This window comes from Pongo pygmaeus, chromosome 16, assembly GCF_028885625.2.
Source record: "Pongo pygmaeus isolate AG05252 chromosome 16, NHGRI_mPonPyg2-v2.0_pri, whole genome shotgun sequence".
Lineage (NCBI taxonomy): Eukaryota > Metazoa > Chordata > Mammalia > Primates > Hominidae > Pongo > Pongo pygmaeus.
The window spans coordinates 89,581,542-89,598,783 of record NC_072389.2 but is presented as its reverse complement, the minus strand read 5'-3'; the positions used below and the strand labels follow the sequence as shown (position 1 = coordinate 89,598,783).

At 38.0% G+C, this 17,242-nt stretch overlaps 1 protein-coding gene, 1 long non-coding RNA gene and 1 pseudogene across 3 annotated transcripts in view; 2 read left to right on the top strand and 1 right to left on the bottom strand.

Annotated features, from left to right (window-relative positions):
• Positions 1-17,242, bottom strand: part of BTBD1 (BTB domain containing 1) — a 53,694-nt gene that overhangs the window by 19,086 nt on the left and 17,366 nt on the right. For both annotated transcript variants that reach the window (XM_054451750.2, XM_054451749.2), the window contains exons 3-4: positions 14,563-14,668; positions 6,150-6,347 (exon numbers count right to left, since the gene is read on the bottom strand). In XM_054451750.2, the coding sequence (XP_054307725.1) occupies positions 6,150-6,347; positions 14,563-14,668 (304 nt within the window). The remainder of the gene's footprint in view (positions 1-6,149; positions 6,348-14,562; positions 14,669-17,242) is intronic.
• The window catches only part of LOC134738319 (uncharacterized), a 53,031-nt gene that overhangs the window by 23,861 nt on the left and 11,928 nt on the right, over positions 1-17,242 (top strand). The window lies entirely within an intron of this gene.
• Positions 8,854-9,277, top strand: LOC129014387 (fatty acid-binding protein 5-like; annotated as a pseudogene).

The following is a 17,242-nucleotide window of genomic DNA, read 5'->3' as shown; positions in this document are numbered from 1 at the left end:
CTGTGGGGGGGAAGGATGCTGAGAGAAAAAATATACTTAAATATATGCATTCAAAAAGAATATAGGTTGACTTTCTACGTATCTCAAAAAGTCACAAAGACTAATAAAATAAATAACCCCAGCAAATTAAAAGCAAAGAAAGGAAAGAAAGTAATAAAGAAAAAGGCAGAAAGTAATGAAATGGAAAACATACTGTAATAGAGAAAATTAATAAAGCCAGAAGTTGGTCCCAGGAGAAAATTAGTAATACAAACTCTTGAACACTGAGGGAAAAAAAGGAAATATTTCTAACTTTTGTATGAGGACAATTTTGACAATTTCATTGCAAGAAAAAAATATATATAGACTAATTTCTCTCATTCAGTAGTCATAAAAATACATTAAAAATTCAGCAAATTAAATCCAGTAATATATAAAAAGGATAATGCATAACAACCAAGTCTGATTTACGTAAGGAATCCAAAATAGGTTTAAATTGGAAAATCAATTAATGTAGTTCACTATATTCACAGAATAAGTGGGAAAACTGTATCATTACCTAAAAAAAAAAAAAGAATAATAGCTTGATTCCTCTAAAAGAAAGCAAGAAAGGGGGAAAAAAAAAAAAAAAGATGTGACAAGTAGAAAACAAATTGCAAGATGGTAAACATAAACCCAAATATATCTGTAATTACATTAAATGCAAGTGAACCAAAATAGTTCAGATAAAAGACAAAGTCTGTCAGACTGGATTAAAAAATTATTGGCATATTCAACATCATTAATCATCTGTGATATGAAATTTAAAACCACAATGAAATACGTCCTCACATCCACACAAATGGCTAGAACTACAAAAACTGACAATACCAAGTATTGGAGAGGATGTGGGCAACCAAAACGAACTCTTATGTCTCTTCACTTTGTTGATGAGTGTAAATTGTTACAACCACCTTAAGGGACTGTTTGGCAGGATGGCAGGATCTACTAAAGCCGACCATATGCACACTCCATGACTTAGCAATTCCACTCGTATATATCCAACAGAAATGTTTACGTATGTATACCAAATCACATGTACAAGAATGGCCTCAATGGTCCCCAAACAGAAATAATCCATATATCCAACAACAGTAAAATGGATAAATAAATCATGGCACAGTCGTATAACAGAATATTATAAAGCAATGAAAAAGAATGAACTACTGCCACACTCAACCACATGGATGAACCTAACAGGCATAATGTTAAGAGAAAGAAGCCACACAAAAATGAATACACACCATATATATGATTTCCTTTATATAAAGTTTACATATGGATACAACTAATTTATAGAAGACAGAAAGTAGTCACCTTTCAGAGGGAGATTAGTGACTTAGAGGGTCATGACAAAGGCTTCTGGGGTACTAGTACAGTAGGATAAACTGGTTAAATAAGTATGTTCACTTTATTTGTTCATTTTACTATATGGATGTTAAACTTTAATTTCAAAAGTTTATTTAAAAAAAACCCAAACACTGATTCTTATCAGCAAAAACAAAAACAATCTTGGAGAAAATTGGAACAAGTATAAGTCAGAAAAAAAAATTGGAATATATAATAAATATACAAAGAATCAATGTAAGATAAATCAGCAAAACAAAATTTGAACACACCAACAGAACAACAAAAGACATGAATAATGTAAAGGAAAATAAAAAGGCCAATAAGCATAATGAAATACAATTCAGCCAGGCACATTGGCTAAGAGGTGAAGATGGAAGAATCACTTGAGCCCAGAAGCTCATGGCCAGCCTGAGCAACATGGCAAGACTTCATCTCTAAAACTAAAATAAAATCGAAAAATAAAAAGTAATACAATTCAAAACAATCATGAAATAGTGTTAAAAATAAAAACCATATGACTGTCTCAATAGACATGGAAAAGCATTCAATAAAATCCAGCATCTCTTCATGATAAAAGCCCTCAACAAACTAGGCATCAAAAGAATATCCCCAAAATAACAAGAGCCATCTACGACAAATCCATAACCAGCATCATGCTGAATAGGCAAAAGCTAGAAGCATTCCCCTTGAGAATTAGAAAAAGACAAGGATGCTCACTCTAACCACTCCTATTCAACATAGTACTGGTAGTCCCAGCCAGAGCAATCAGGAAAGAAAAAGAAATAAAATGCACCCAAATAAGAAAAGAAGTCAAACTGTCTCTCTTCACAGATGATATGCTTCTATACCTAGAGAACCCTAAAGATTCCACCAGGCCGGGTGCGGTGGCTCACGCCTGTAATCCCAGTGCTTTGGGAGGCCGAGACAGGGCAGATCACCTGAGGTCAGGAGTTTGAGACCAGCCTGGCCAACATGGTGAAACCCGTCTCTACTAAAAATACAAAAATCAGCTGGGCGTGGTGGCAGGCACCTGTAATCCCAGCTACTCGGGAGGCTGAGGCAGGAGAATCTCTTGAACCTGGGAGGCAGAGGTTGCAGTGAGCTGAGATCATGCCAGTGCACTCCAGCCTAGGCAACAAACAGCAAAACTCCATCTCAAAAAAAAAAAAAAAAAAAAAAGTTCCACCAAAGGCTCCTGGAACTGATAAAGAACTTCAGTAAAGCCTCAGAATGTAAAATTAATGTACAAAAGTCAGCAGCATTTCTATACGCCAATAACATTCAAGCTGAGAGCCAAATCATGAATGCAATCCCATTTACCATGTCCACACAAAAAATAAAATACCTAGAAATACATCTAACTAAGATGTATTTCTACCAGGTATTTTTACATCCATACATCTTGGTTAGATATATTTTTACCAACTAAAAGATCTCTACAAGGAGAACTATAAAACACTGCTGGAGGAAATCACAGATGACACAAACAAATGGAAAAACATTTTATGCTCATGGATTGGAAGACTCAATATCGTTCAAATGACCATATTGCCCAAAGCAATCTACAGATTTAATGCTATTTCTATCAAACTACCAACATCATTTTTCACAGAACTAGAAAAATATTCTAAAATTTGCATGGAACAAAAAAAAAGCCTAAATAGCCAAAGCAATCCTAAGCGGAAAGAACAAAATTGGAGGCATCACATTACCACTGGATTTCAAACTATACTATAAGGCTACAGTAACCAAAACAGCATGGTACTGGTACAAAAACAGACATATACACCAATGGAACAGAAAAGAGAACCCAGAAATAAAGCTGCAGACCTACAGCCATCTGATCTTTGACAAAGTTGACAAAAATAAGCAATGGGGAAAGATCCCTCTATTCAATAAAGGGTGCTGGGAAAGTTGGCTAGCCATATGCTGAAGAATGAAACTGGACCCCTACCTTTCACCATACATAAAAATTAACTCGAGATGGATTAAAGATTTAAAGTAAGACCTCAAACTGTAAGAATCCTAGAAGAAAACCTAGGAAACCACTCTGGACACTGGCCTTGGGAGAGAATTTATGACAAAGTCCTCAAAAGCAATTGCAACCAAAACAAAAACTGATAAGTAGGACCTAATTAAACTAAAGAGCTTCTGCACAGTAAAAGAAACTATCAACCCAACAAATGGACAACCTATAGAATGGGAGAAAATATTCACAAACTATGTGTTGGACAAAGGTCTAATATCCAGGATCTACAGGGAATTTTAACAATATGAAAAAAAAAAAACTCATAAAAAGTGGGCCAAAAAATATGAACAGACATTTCTCAAAAGAAGACATACAAGCAGCCAACAAACATGAAAAAAATACTCAACATCACTAATCATCAGAGAAATGCAAATCAAAACTACAATGAGATACCATCTCATACTCCTCAGAATGCCTATTAAAATAAAAAAACAGTTGCTGGCAAGGCTACAGAGAAAAGGGAATTCTTATTCACTGATGGTAGGAATGTAGATAAGGTTAGCCATTATGGGAAGCAGTTTGGAGATTTCTCATAGAACTCTGAACTACCAAGGTCGGGCACAGTGGCTCATTTCTGTAATCCCAGCACTTTGGGTGGCTGACACAGGTGGATCACTTCAGGTCAACAGTTCAAGACCAGCCTGCCCAACATGATGAAACCCCATCTCTACCAAAAAATACGAAAATTAGCTGAGCTTGGTGGTGGGCGCCTGTAGTCCCAGTTACTCAGGAGGCTGAGGTGGGAGAATTGCTTGAACCCAGGAGGTGGAAGTTGCAGTGAGCTGAGATTGTACCACTGTACTCCAGCTTGGGTGACAGAGTGAGGCTCTGTCTCAAAACAACAACAACAACAACAACAACAAAAAAAACCAAAAAACATAGAACTACCAGTCAACTCAGCAATCCCATTACTGGTTATATATCCAAAAGAAAATAAAATGTTCCACCAAAAGACACATGCACTCATATGTTTATCACAGCAAAGACACTGACTCAACCTGGGTGCCCATCAATGGTAGACTGGGTAAAGAGAATGTGATACACAGACACACACACACACCACAGAATACTATAAAATCATAAAAAAGAACAAAATCATGCCTTTCGCAGCAACATGGATGCAGCTAGAAGCCATTATCTTAAGTGAGTTAATGCAGAAACAGAAAACCAAATACCATATGTTCTCACTTGTGGAAGCTAAACATTGGATACACATGGACATAAAGATGGAAACAATAGGCACTGAGGACTGTTAAAAGAGGAAGGGACAGAAGGGGGAAAAGAGTTGAATAACTACTGGATACTATGCTGACTGCCTAAGTGATGCAATCAATTGTACCTCAAACTTCAGCATCACACAATATACCCATGAAACAAATCTGCACGTTACCCCCTGAATTTAAAATAAAAGTTGAAATTATTTTTTTAAAAATCATGAGGGCTAGGCGCAGTGGCTCACGCCTATAATCCCAGCACTTTGGGAGCCCGAGGTAGGCAGATCACCTGAGGTCAGGAGTTCGAGACCTGCCTGACAAATATGGTGAAACTCTGTCTCTACTAAAAATACAAAAATTAGTTTGTGGTGGTGCACGCCTGTAATCCCAGCTACTCAGGAGGCTGAGGTATGAGAATTGCTTGAACCCAGGAGGTAGACGTTGCAGTGAGCTGAGATCGCACGACTGCACTCCAGCCTGAGCAACAGAGGGAGACCCTGTCTCAAAAAAAAAAAAAAAAAAAAAAATCATGAGACTTTTCTTTCGTTTGAATCAATCTGGCCGTGATCTAAAGGCAGATAATAGTCAATTATGATATGGGTAATGAAAACAGGTCATAAGTGGTCATGGAGACTCAAAACAGATCTGTCTGATTTTAATCAGAAGCATCAACCTTAAGAGTCAAACAGAGGCTGGGTGTGGTGGCTTACGCCTGTAATCCCAGCACTTTGGGTGGCTTGAGCCCAGGAGTTCAAGACCAGCCCGGACAGGATGGTGAAATCCTGACCCTACCAAAAAAATTTAAAAATTAGCTGAGCATGGTAGTGTGCACCTATAGTCCCTGCTATTTGGGAGGCTGAGGTGGGAAGATTGATTGAGCCTGGGAGGTGGAGGCTTCAGTGAAATGTGTTTGTGCCACGGCACTCCAGCCTGGGCAACAGAGGGAGACTCTGTCTCAAAAAAAAAAAAAGAAAAGAAAAAAGAAAATTTAAAAGATCTGTCATAACCTGGGGTAAGGCACTCAACCTCTCCCAACTGCACTTCTCTAACCTATACAATGTGGATAATATAATTTTGAAGGGCTTAAACAAAATCATATACTCGCATACATGTTTGTCATGTGATTAGTACTGAATAAATAACAGCTTCTTTTCCTCTCTGGCACAGGGAGACTGATAGAATTTTTTTTTTTTTGAGATGGAGTCTCGTGGAATCTCGCTCTGTCGCCCGGGCTGGAATGCAATGGCATGATCTCAGCTCACTGCAACCTCCGTCTCCCGGATTCAAGCGATTCTCCTGCCTCAGCCTCCTGAGTAGCTGGGATTACAGGTGCCCGCCACCATGCCTAATTTTTTGTACTTTTAGTAGAGACAGGATTTTACCATGTTGACAAGGCTGGTGTCGAACTCCTGTCCTCAAGTGATCCACCTGCCTCGGCCTCTCAAAAGTGCTGGGATTATAGGCGTGAGCCACCATGCCCAGCCCTGACAGACTATTAAAACAGTTTCAAATAGATTTTGGTGAATTTATACCCTTACCTGCTGCAAATTCCTCAACTGTCATCAGTGGGAACCGGATTAAGGAAAGTGCTTTCCCTAGAACTTTTTGTTTATTCCCAAAAGTCACAGGTAATTGTTGTCTCTGACATTCTGCTTCTGCCCAGCGTACAACAGCTCCAAAAAGTCGACTTTCTCGAATACTGAGTGTGTCTCTCTCTAGAACTGCACAGAGTGTATCTATAGGCAAAATATAAAATAAACCCAATTAGAAATATTTTAGCTCTCTAACCAAGCAATACCAACAGACACACTTATATTAAGTTTTCAGATCTCAACAAAAATAGGTTAGACACTTAAAAGTACAGACTTTATACTTTAAAATACTAAATAATTAAAGGACTTAAACTCCAAAGTGTTCTATAAAAATCAGTGTAACAATCAATTTATTACTTACCATACATGCAATATTAAGATACAGTACTCTCCTTATATATTTATGCCATTTATCAAGTAAACTCAACTATCCAGAATAAGATTAACAAGCCACAGAAAAAGGTTCCAAGTTAATTACATAAATTCTTAAAGTCTACAGATTATAATTCATTTGTTCATTCAGTAAATATTTATTATTAAGCACTCACTATGTGCCAGGTACTATTAGGCAATTATATATATATATATATATATATATATACACACATATACATATATACACACACACATACATACATATATATATATATATACACACACACACATATATGTATGTATATGTTTTGGATATACAATCTCATTCTGTTGCTCAGGCTGGAGTGCAGAGGCACAATCTCGGCTCAATGCAACCTCTGCCTCCTAGGTTCAAGCAATTCTCCTGCCTCAGCCTCCTGAGTAGCTTGGATTACTGGCATGGGCCACTGCACCTGGCTAATTTTTGTATTTTTAGTAGAGACAGGGTTTCACCATGTTGGCCAGCCTGGTCTCAAACTCCCGACCTGAAGTGATCTGCCTGCCTCAGCCTTCCAAAGTGCTGGGATTACAGGCGTGAGCCACCGCGCCCAGCCAGCACTGATATATCACTGAACAAAAAGTTTAAAATTCCTGCCCTCACGGAGCTTACATTCTAATGAGAAACAGATTAAATAAACACAAGTAAATTCGAGTATCTTAGATGATATACGTGGGCAAATATATCAGGTTAAGGAGAATCAGAAGTGCAGTTTAAAATAGGAAGGGGCCAGGCATGGTGACTTATGCCAGTAGTCCCAGCACTTTAGGAGGCTGAGACAGGAGCATCGCTTGAGCCCAGGAGTTTCAGGCCAGCCTGGGCAATAGAGTGAGACCCCATCTCTACAAAAAAGTTTTTAACAATTAGCCAGGCATGGTGGCATGCACTTGTAGTCTCAGCTACTCAGGAGGCTGAGACAGCAGGATCACTCGAGCCTGGGAGGTTGAGGCTGTAGTGAGCCATGATCATGCCACTGTACTCCAGCCCAGACAACAGAGTGAGACTGTGCCAAAAAATAATAAAATAAAATAAAATCGGGTGGTTTAGGCAGGCTTCACTTATGCCAAGACTTGAAGGAAGTGGGGGAGTAAGCCAAATAGATACCTAGAGGAATAGTATTCCAGGACTAAAAGTACAAAGGCTCTCATATTAAAGTGTGCCTGGCATATCTGAGGAATGGTAAGGAGGCCAACGTGGTGGAGTAGAGTGAGCAGGAGGGAAGAGTAGCAGGCAAGGAGGCCAGAGGCTGTGGGGAGAGGGGGCAATCATGCAGCACCCTGTAGATCATTTGGCTTTTACTCTAAGTGACATGGAGAATGCCTGGAGGGTTCTGAGTTGTCACATTTTATGTTCTGAAAGGATCACCCTGGCTTCTGTGTTGAGAAGAGGCTATAGTGGAGACAATATCAGTTGGAGGCTCTTGCATCAATCCAGGTCAGGGATAGTGGCCTGGACAAGGAGGGTAGCAGTGGAAGTGGTGAAAATTGATCATATTTGGAATATACTCTGAAGGAAGACTCAATTAGATTTCCTAACAGATTGGATGTGAGGTGTGATTTAAAAAGAGGAGTCAAGAATAACTGCAAGGTTTATATAGCTTATGCACTGGAGGGATGAGGGTGGCATCAACCAAGATGGGAAAGACCACAGGAGGTGCAGGTTTGGGGTGGGGAAAGAACTGAAGTTTCATTTTAGACACACTAAGTTTGAAAATCCTATCTGACATCCAAGTATAAACGTCATGCCTGTACCTCAGAGGTCCTCGCTCAGAACCCTTTTCCTCTTATGATAGGCAAAATTAAAATAAGCTCAGTTACTTTTAACTTCTAACAGCCCAGAAGCAATAAGTTCAGAAGAGAAAGGGGCTTTAGAGGCTAATATACTAGAATGAAATGATAAACTGCAATCTAACAGGGATAGAGAAAAGAGGAAATTTGTGAAAAGAAGACGTTACGCACTTGAAAAGAATAGCTATCAAGGGTCTTATAGAGTTTTTTAAAAAAACAACACTTCACAGACCTGAGGGCTTCACTGTACAATAATAATGTAACTGATACTTAGCGAACATTAATAATTGCAAGAATCCTAAATTATATCCAGTATATATTGTTTAATATAGGCAGGTAAAATAAAACATTTTAGATTTCTCAAAGGGTCAAAATAAATACCCCAGTTCGACAGCATGCTGCCCACGCCGACGCAGACCCTGCTCTGCATGCCAGCCCGCCCGCACCCACCATGGCCACAGTTCAGCTGGGAGGAAGATGGCGCCTGGTGGACGGCAAAGGCTTTGATGAATACATGAAGGAGTAGGAGTGGGAATAGCTTTGCGAAAATGGGCACAATGGCCAAGCCAGATTGTATCATCACTTGTGATGGCAAAAACCTCACCATAAAAACTGAGAGCACTTTGAAAACAACACAGTTTTCTTGTACCCTGGGAGAGAAGTTTGAAGAAACCACAGCTGATGGCAGAAAAACTCAGACTGTGTCCAACTTTACAGATGGTGCATTGGTTCAGCATCAGGAGTGGGATGGGAAGGAAAACACAATAACAAGAAAACTGAAAGATGGGAAATTAGTGGTGGACTGTGTCATGAACAATGTCGCCTGTACTCGGATCTATGAAAAAGTAGAATAAAAATTCCATCATCACTTTGGACAGCAGTTAACTAATAGAATGATCAGGCTCAGTTCAATGAGCAAATCTCCATAGTGTTTTTTTTTTTTCATTACTGTGTTCAATTATCTTTATCACAAACATTTCACATGCAGCTATTTCAAAGTGTCTTGGATTAATTAGGATCATCCCTTTGGTTAATAAATAAATGTGTTTGTGCTAATAAAAAAAATAATAATAAATACCCCAGTTCCTAAAAAACGACACTTCTAGATGGATAGGAAAATCTCTAAAGAACCTAGATAAAATAGGCACTTCTATGAAATATCTAATAGTTACACTTTAAATTAAATTTAAATAAAAATGAGTATGCTATACTTACACACAGCAGAAATCAATTAAAGCATTAAATATGATTACATTATCCATAAATACATATCAGATAAACATTTCTTTAAATACTATTCTACAATATGGGCAGGCACAGTGGCTCACTCCTGTAATCCCAGCACTTTGGGAGGCCAAGACAAGTGATCACCTGAGGTCAGGAGTTCGAGACCACCCTGGCCAACAGGGTGAAACCCCGTCTCCACAAAAAATACAAAAGTTAGCGGGGCGTGGTGGCAGGTGCCTGTGTAATCCCAGCTACTTGGGATACTAGGGTCAGGAGAATCGCTTGAACCCGGGAGGTGGAGGCTGCAGTGAGTCAAGATCACACCATTGCACTCCAGCCTGGGTGACAAGAGCAAAACTCTGTCTCAAAAAACAAAACAAAAAAAAAACTTTTCTGCAATGGTCTACACATGCTAAGAGCCAAATATTTGCTTAATATCAGACATAAGTAATATCCTAGCAAAGGTATCATAGTCCCAAGAACACAGTAGAGGCTTAATAACATGTTAAAAATAAACTGGTTACATATAATTTTAAAAAATTAAACTTTAGTATCTCTTATTGTAGCTGAGCAGATGAGTATAAACTATGGCACCATGAAGCCCTTTCACAAGTAAATTAAATGCAATCAATATGCCACAACCATTTGATGGAAAACCAGAAGACTTTGAACTTACATGTCTCCACTTGGTATGCTAATAACATCCACAGAGATAAACACATAAACTTTATTACTAAAAAAAAGCACATCATACTACCCTTGGTGTAAATTTATTTCGTTCTATCAACATGATAAATTATCTTCTTTCTTTAGCAAAAGGCTGTAAGAAACAGTATCTCTTCCTCCAGAACACATATTCAAATCCCAGAGGAGAAAAAACATCCTGAGAATATAAGACAGCTATAAAAAGCTCCTGAAGCCAGCCCTTTCTTTCAGCTCCCAGTCTTCTCTTGAATTACCAATTTTTGGGGCTGGGCATAATAGTTCACACCTGTAATCCCAGCACTTCGGGAGGCTGAGGCAGGCAGATGGCTTGAGCCCAGGAGTTCAAGACCTACCTAGGCAACATGGCGAAACCCCGTCTCTACCAAAAAAAACCAAAAATAATAACATTCATAAAAAATGTTTTTAAATTAATTACCAATTTTTAACAAGTACATTTGAAACAAACTAGTCTATGGGGTAGAAAGACAAACACATAGGTCTTCTACTGGCAGATGTGTTAAAGTACGAAGTTAAAGCTGAGAACCAAATAAAGATCAGAAAAACACAACAGATTGTTTCATAAATGTAACACAATACTGAGTTTTCATATAAACAACTGTGAATCAAACAAATGACCAAATATTTATTGGCTTCTACCCTGTACAAGGCACATACTTTAAGATTCCCCGGCTCCAACGGCATGCATAATTTAAGAGCTATTTATAAGGTGTAAGTTACCCAGATGCAGGCAGTAATACTTCAAATGAGAACACACTGAAGAACAAATGAAGCATCTGACAGCCCCTAACAGGGAGGAAATCTTAGGATTAAGCAATGTTTCATTAACAACTTGGGCAGTGTTTAGGGCTCTCAAATATCCAGTACTCAACAGACACCATATGCAGGTGGTGCGGAGGAATCTGATTTAGTCCCTGTCCTTCAGTATATTATAAGCAGTGTATTATTTGTTCCCAAGGTACTGTGCAATACATCAACTAACAACAGGATGTCAGAACAGAGGAATATAACAAGTATCATGGACAAGGGTGGGGTATCAGCTCTCAAAAAATGAGTCATATGGAAGTGTTATTTTAGCCAAGATCTTAAGACTGTGTGAGAGCCAGCCAAGATGGGAAGAAAAAGCATTATTCTAGACACATCCAGTCAGTCCAGTTAATCAACAAATATCAGCTGAACATGTACTATATTCTTCTGTCTTTGGTGCTAGTGATAGAGTTGTACACAAGACAAAGTCCCTGCCTTCAAGGAGTTTACAATTTAGGAGAGAAAAGTAAACAATCAACATATTTATACACAGAGACAAACACCTAGATAAGACTTTCAGAGAGCAATGTGTATTACAAGGAAAATAAATCAGAGCAAGAGTAATGGAATAGAGATTGCTTAGGGGAACACGGTATCTAATTAAGTAGGTCTGAAGTCTCAGGTCTTCTTTAATCTGAGATGCAAAGATTCAGGGGGAGAAGGATCCTAATCAGAAGGAATAGCAAATACAAAAGAATGGAATATAAATAATCCTGGCCAGCACATATGGGACTTGAATTAGGGGGAGAATGGTAGGAGACAAAGTCAGATGTAGGTAGTGACTTCCACCTATTTACCAAAGATGTTTTCTCTTCTTCCTGGGGTGTGACTAGTCTGCATCTCCTGGCTTCTCCAAAGTTAGGTGAGATCTTGCAACTGAATGGGACCAATAAAGTAACAGCCAAAATGTAGGTGCTATATCAGGGTCAAGGCTTTTAATCTGTGGGTATTTTCCCTATCCACACTTTCTCCCATCTGCCAGCAAAACATAGATAATAGCTAGGCTCTAGGGCATGACAGAACAACAAGAAAGAACTACCTATTGACTATAATACTCCCTTGGTCTGTTATATGAGCGTGAAATAAACTTCTTCTGTGTTTGAGCCAGTCTGCACTTTTGGGTCTATTTCTTACCACAGGCTGACAAATACAAGGCCTGACTCCACAGGCCTTGTATTCCTGTGAGCTTTTATAAGGAATTTAAATTTTATGCAAATGGCAGTGGGAAGACACTGGAAGCAAGGAAGTTATATGGGCTGATTTTTTATTTATAAAGATCATTCTGTCTGCCATGTAGAGAATGGAGTGTATGGGAGCAAGACTGGATGAAAGGAGAGACTACAAGAGACCACTGCAATTATCCAGGTGAAAGAGAATGGTGGCTTAGACTAGGTGGTAGCCACGGATATGGTAAGTAGTGGTCAGATTCAGGATACATATTCAAAGTAGAGCCATGAGCACCTGCTGATAAGACCGCATGTGGGGTATCAGAGGAAGAATAATCAAGAATAACTGGAGTTTTTAGCCCAAGCAATCAGGTTCATGGTGGTGTTGTTAAGGAAGACTGAAAACAGCTGGAAAGGAACAGAAGCGACCTAACAGACAGCGAGAGGAATCAATGGTTCTCCTTTAGCTGTTCTGTTTCAAATGCCTATAAATCTCCAAATGAGAATGTCAAGTAGACAGCTGGGTATATGAGTTTGTAGCCCAGAAGAAGACAGGGACTGAAGATACATATTTTGGGTTATCGTCATAAAGATAGTATTTAAAGCCATGGGCCTGGATTAGATCTCTTTACTCTCCTACAAGACAAAATGTACATCGTTAGCCTATCATTAGATGGTCCTCTATCACCTGGCTTTAACTTGCTTTGCACCTCCTTCCTCTTACACACTTCTTCCTGAGTTTCCACTTGCCGCTAATGCCCTCCCCTCTCCACTATCCAAACACATTAAGTCCTCAATGTATGGGTTCTTGGAAACTGTGACTTCAAATGAAACAATGTCTAACGAAAGCAATTTTACCATGAGCTAACTGATACAAACAAGAGTTAAGTTCCTATGGCATATTTCTGGTCACAAAAATACCACCAAGCTTCTAAATAAAGACTCAAAGCACTTCTAAATTAAACAGTGAAATAAATGTGAGCTATACATACATTTAAGAAAGATTAGTAAAGACAAGAAAGAGAATCATTTACCCAATTTTTGGTGAATCAGTGAGTGACAGTGGTCATACTGGTGGTGGGTTAAATCCAGGAATAAACGTTTACAAAGTGAAAATTTTGAGGAGCACCTCCCACACAACGCAGTTCAAAAGCAAATAACATAGTGGACTTGCCGAGCGCTTTCATACTATGTCATTTATCATCAAACATTTGTATGATAATCATATACTTTACAAATTTTTACTTGATAAATCATTTTCCAATCCACTTACTCCAGTTCAGAGTCTCAGGTGGCTGGAGCTTATCCTAGTGGCTTGGTATAGGCAGGAACCAATCCCACACAGTACATCATTTCATCACAGGGCACACTCACACACACTCTCATTCAGACTGAGGCCATTTTGACACACCAAAGAACCTAACATGCACATCTTTGGGATGTGAGAGGAAACTAGAGTGCCCGGAGAAAACCACGAAGATACAGGAGAACATGTAAACCCTATAGATCGTGGCCCCCGCCAGGAGTCCATTTTTTTCTTATCAACATTATAATGAAACGACATTATTCAAGGACCTACTGTGCTATCCATTCTTTAAGGCTCATATCAGAACCTCCTCTGTCAAAATTTTCCTAACACTACTGCAATTTGAAGTAATCGCTCCATTTTCTGGATTTGCATAGTAATTATTTTCTACATATCTCATTTAGAAAAGACAGAAATCACATTTTACCATATGTCCTCTCGGTTTTTTTTTTTTTTTAATTTTTATTAAGTTCAGGGGTACATGTGCAGGTTTGTCACACAGGTAAGCTTGTGTCATCAGGGTTTGCTGTACCAACTATTTCATCACCCAGGTATTAATGCCCTCTCTTCTATTAGCGTTTTAAATCTTAATTTTCAAATATTTGTTCTTTGATTCTCCAATTAGACGTTTCCTTAACAAGACAACTCACCTCTTACTCCTTTTTATATTTCCTATGGACCCTAGAATAATGCCATGCATATGGTGGGCATTCAATGAATATTTATTTGATTTGAAATCTTTTAACAGGCAATGAGGTAGTTAAGACTTTTAGAAATATTTTCACCAAAACAAAAGAAAGCAAAACTCTTAGAGAGACTTCAATCATTTGGGAAAGCCACTGATTTAAAAATAGCTCCTCCTCCAACAAGGCTGACAAGTAAGGCATTAACTGTACTTAAAATGTAACAATTTACTTCATAGCGAACTTACCTATATCAATATCAGTAAACCCTTCTGCACTTATTGCATCCATTGTGCTTTTGTCTATTGTATCTAGACAAAGACTAGCAAGCTGAGGTTCATCAAATAATCGAGCCTAAACATATAAAGAGATAGTTATTTAACTTTCATAGTTATTTTACCTTCAGACTGTACATATTTGAAGTTAATATTATAGTTGTAATTGCTAATTATGTAAAAATATCTACTTAAAATACATGTGATAATGTCTACATATTCTTAAAACTTTTCATTCTACAATCAGAAATGAAAAGCTAAAAATACAAATGCCCTGCTAAGAACAAATTCACATTACCAATACCAATCCTGTTATTTTTATTTTTGTGTGCTTGTGTGTGTGTGTGTGTGTGTGTGTGTGTGTACAGCCTATTTTCTTATACATTACTTATTCTGATCTTTAATGGACCCTTTATGTTAGATAAGGCTTACATTATTATCCCATTTTCAGAGGTTTGGAGAGGTACAGTGACTTGCCTAAGATCATCTAGTTAAGTATGTTGCAAAGCTAGTACTTAAATCTTATAGTCTTTTCACTAACTATAATATCAATTGTCAAGCACAACAGTACAAATATCAGATTTTCTCTTCCATTGCCTGTTTTGATTTTGAGGAGAGAATAGGGTACTAGAATTTTAGAGCATGAGAGCTCTGGGAACCTAAGCAAAATTAGGTCTAACAACACAAGAACAAATACATAAAATTCACATGACGGAATATTATACAACAATGAGAATGAACAATCTACAACTACACAAACCTAATAATGAACAAAAACGCCAGAATATATAATGAGCAAGAATATGTACTGTAGAATTCCAGAAGAACTAATTTTGGCTTTAACATGTTAGAAGTCAAGCTTACAATATGTGCTTTATCAATACATATGTTATAACCCTCCCCCACAAAAAAAAAAAAAACAGTTTATAAGCGGGGTGAGTCCAAGTCAAACTCAAGCAAGATTTTTAAAAAGCTGAAACACTGAAAAAGGAGGTATGATGATAGGCATGCCAATGACCAACCTTTCATTCTGGCCTGGGGTCAGTTCTCTTCACATTTTAGAGGATGGGCAAACACTAAATGCCCAAAGGTATTTATGTTGGCTTGGGCAGAAGCCTTCTGAGAATACTGCCAATTAATTAACCATATCATAAATGACACTAATTATTTGGCATGATGATGACTCTTCATTTAATTTTACAGTAAAATTCATTTTAAAGTATTCAATAATTCAGACACTACTGAACAACTGATAAATATCTAAACAATTATCATGTGTTTTATGGGGGAGAAAAGAAAACATTAAACATACTGGCTTTAAATTTTTTTAAGTATATTTTAAAAATTATATATATATTTTTTAAATTTAAAACATTTACATATAACATAAAATATGTATAGAATACTCGAATGTTTGAAAATGCACTTCCTAGATTATACACTGAGCCTGTTTACAATAATTTGCTTTGTCAAATTTTAAATTTTAGCACTAAATAAAAAATTTGTATTAACAAATATTAAATCTATCTCATGCAATTTTCCCTCAAACTATTTTTCATTTGGAATTTCCTTATTTTTTTTTAACTGTATCTTTTTTGTTCAGACACAAAAATACTTTGGAATTTCAAATTTATAGAAAAGTTGAAAAGATAGTGCAATGAAAACCCATATATCCTTTATCCAGATTTATCTAAATATTATTTAACATTTTGCCTCATTTATTAATTTTTTTCCATATATATATATATACACACACACACACATCTATCTGGGAGGAGAGACTAAACTATTTGAGAGTAAGTTGCACACATCATGGCCTTTTACTCTCCTTTTTGGTGACAAGGTCTCACTGTCACCTAGGCTAGAGTACAGTGGCACAATCTCAGCTTACTGCAACCTCCACCTCCCAGGTTCAAGGGATTCACCTGCCTCAGCCTCCTGAGTAGCTGGGACCACAGGCACCTGCCACCACACCCCGCTAATCTTTGAATTTTTAATAGAGACAGGGTTTCGCTGTGTTGGCCAGGCTGCTCTCCAACTCCTGACCTCAAGCGATCCACCTGCCCAAAGTGCTGGGATTACAAGCACTTTGCTTGGCTTTTGTATTTTTTAATAGAGACAAGGTTTCACCATGTTGCGCAGGCTGGTCTCCAACTTCTGGGCTCAAGCAATCCACCCACCTCGGCCTCCCAAAGTGCTGGGATTTTTGGCGTGAGCCACCAGGTTTGGAGGGCTTTTACTCTTAAATTTCCTAAGATTAAAGATATTCTCTTACATAATCATAGTAATTAATTTTGATAAATTTAACATCAATACAGTATCTTTACCTAATCCACTGGCTGTATTTCAGTTTTGTCACTTGCCCCAACAACATTTTTTAATAACAGTTTTCCTTCTACTACAGCATCTAGTCTAGGACCACAGTTATACATTTTCAAAGTATGAAACAGTACATTTTTTATAAAGTGAAATTCTAATATCAACAGATTTTTTTTTTTTTTTTTTTTTTTTGAGATGGAGTCTCGCTCTGTCGCCCAGGCTGGAGTGCAGTGGCGTGATCTCGGCTCACTGCAACCTCCACCTCCCAGATTCACGCCATTCTACTGCCTCGGCCTCCCGAGTAGCTGGGACTACAGGCGCCCCGCTACCTCGC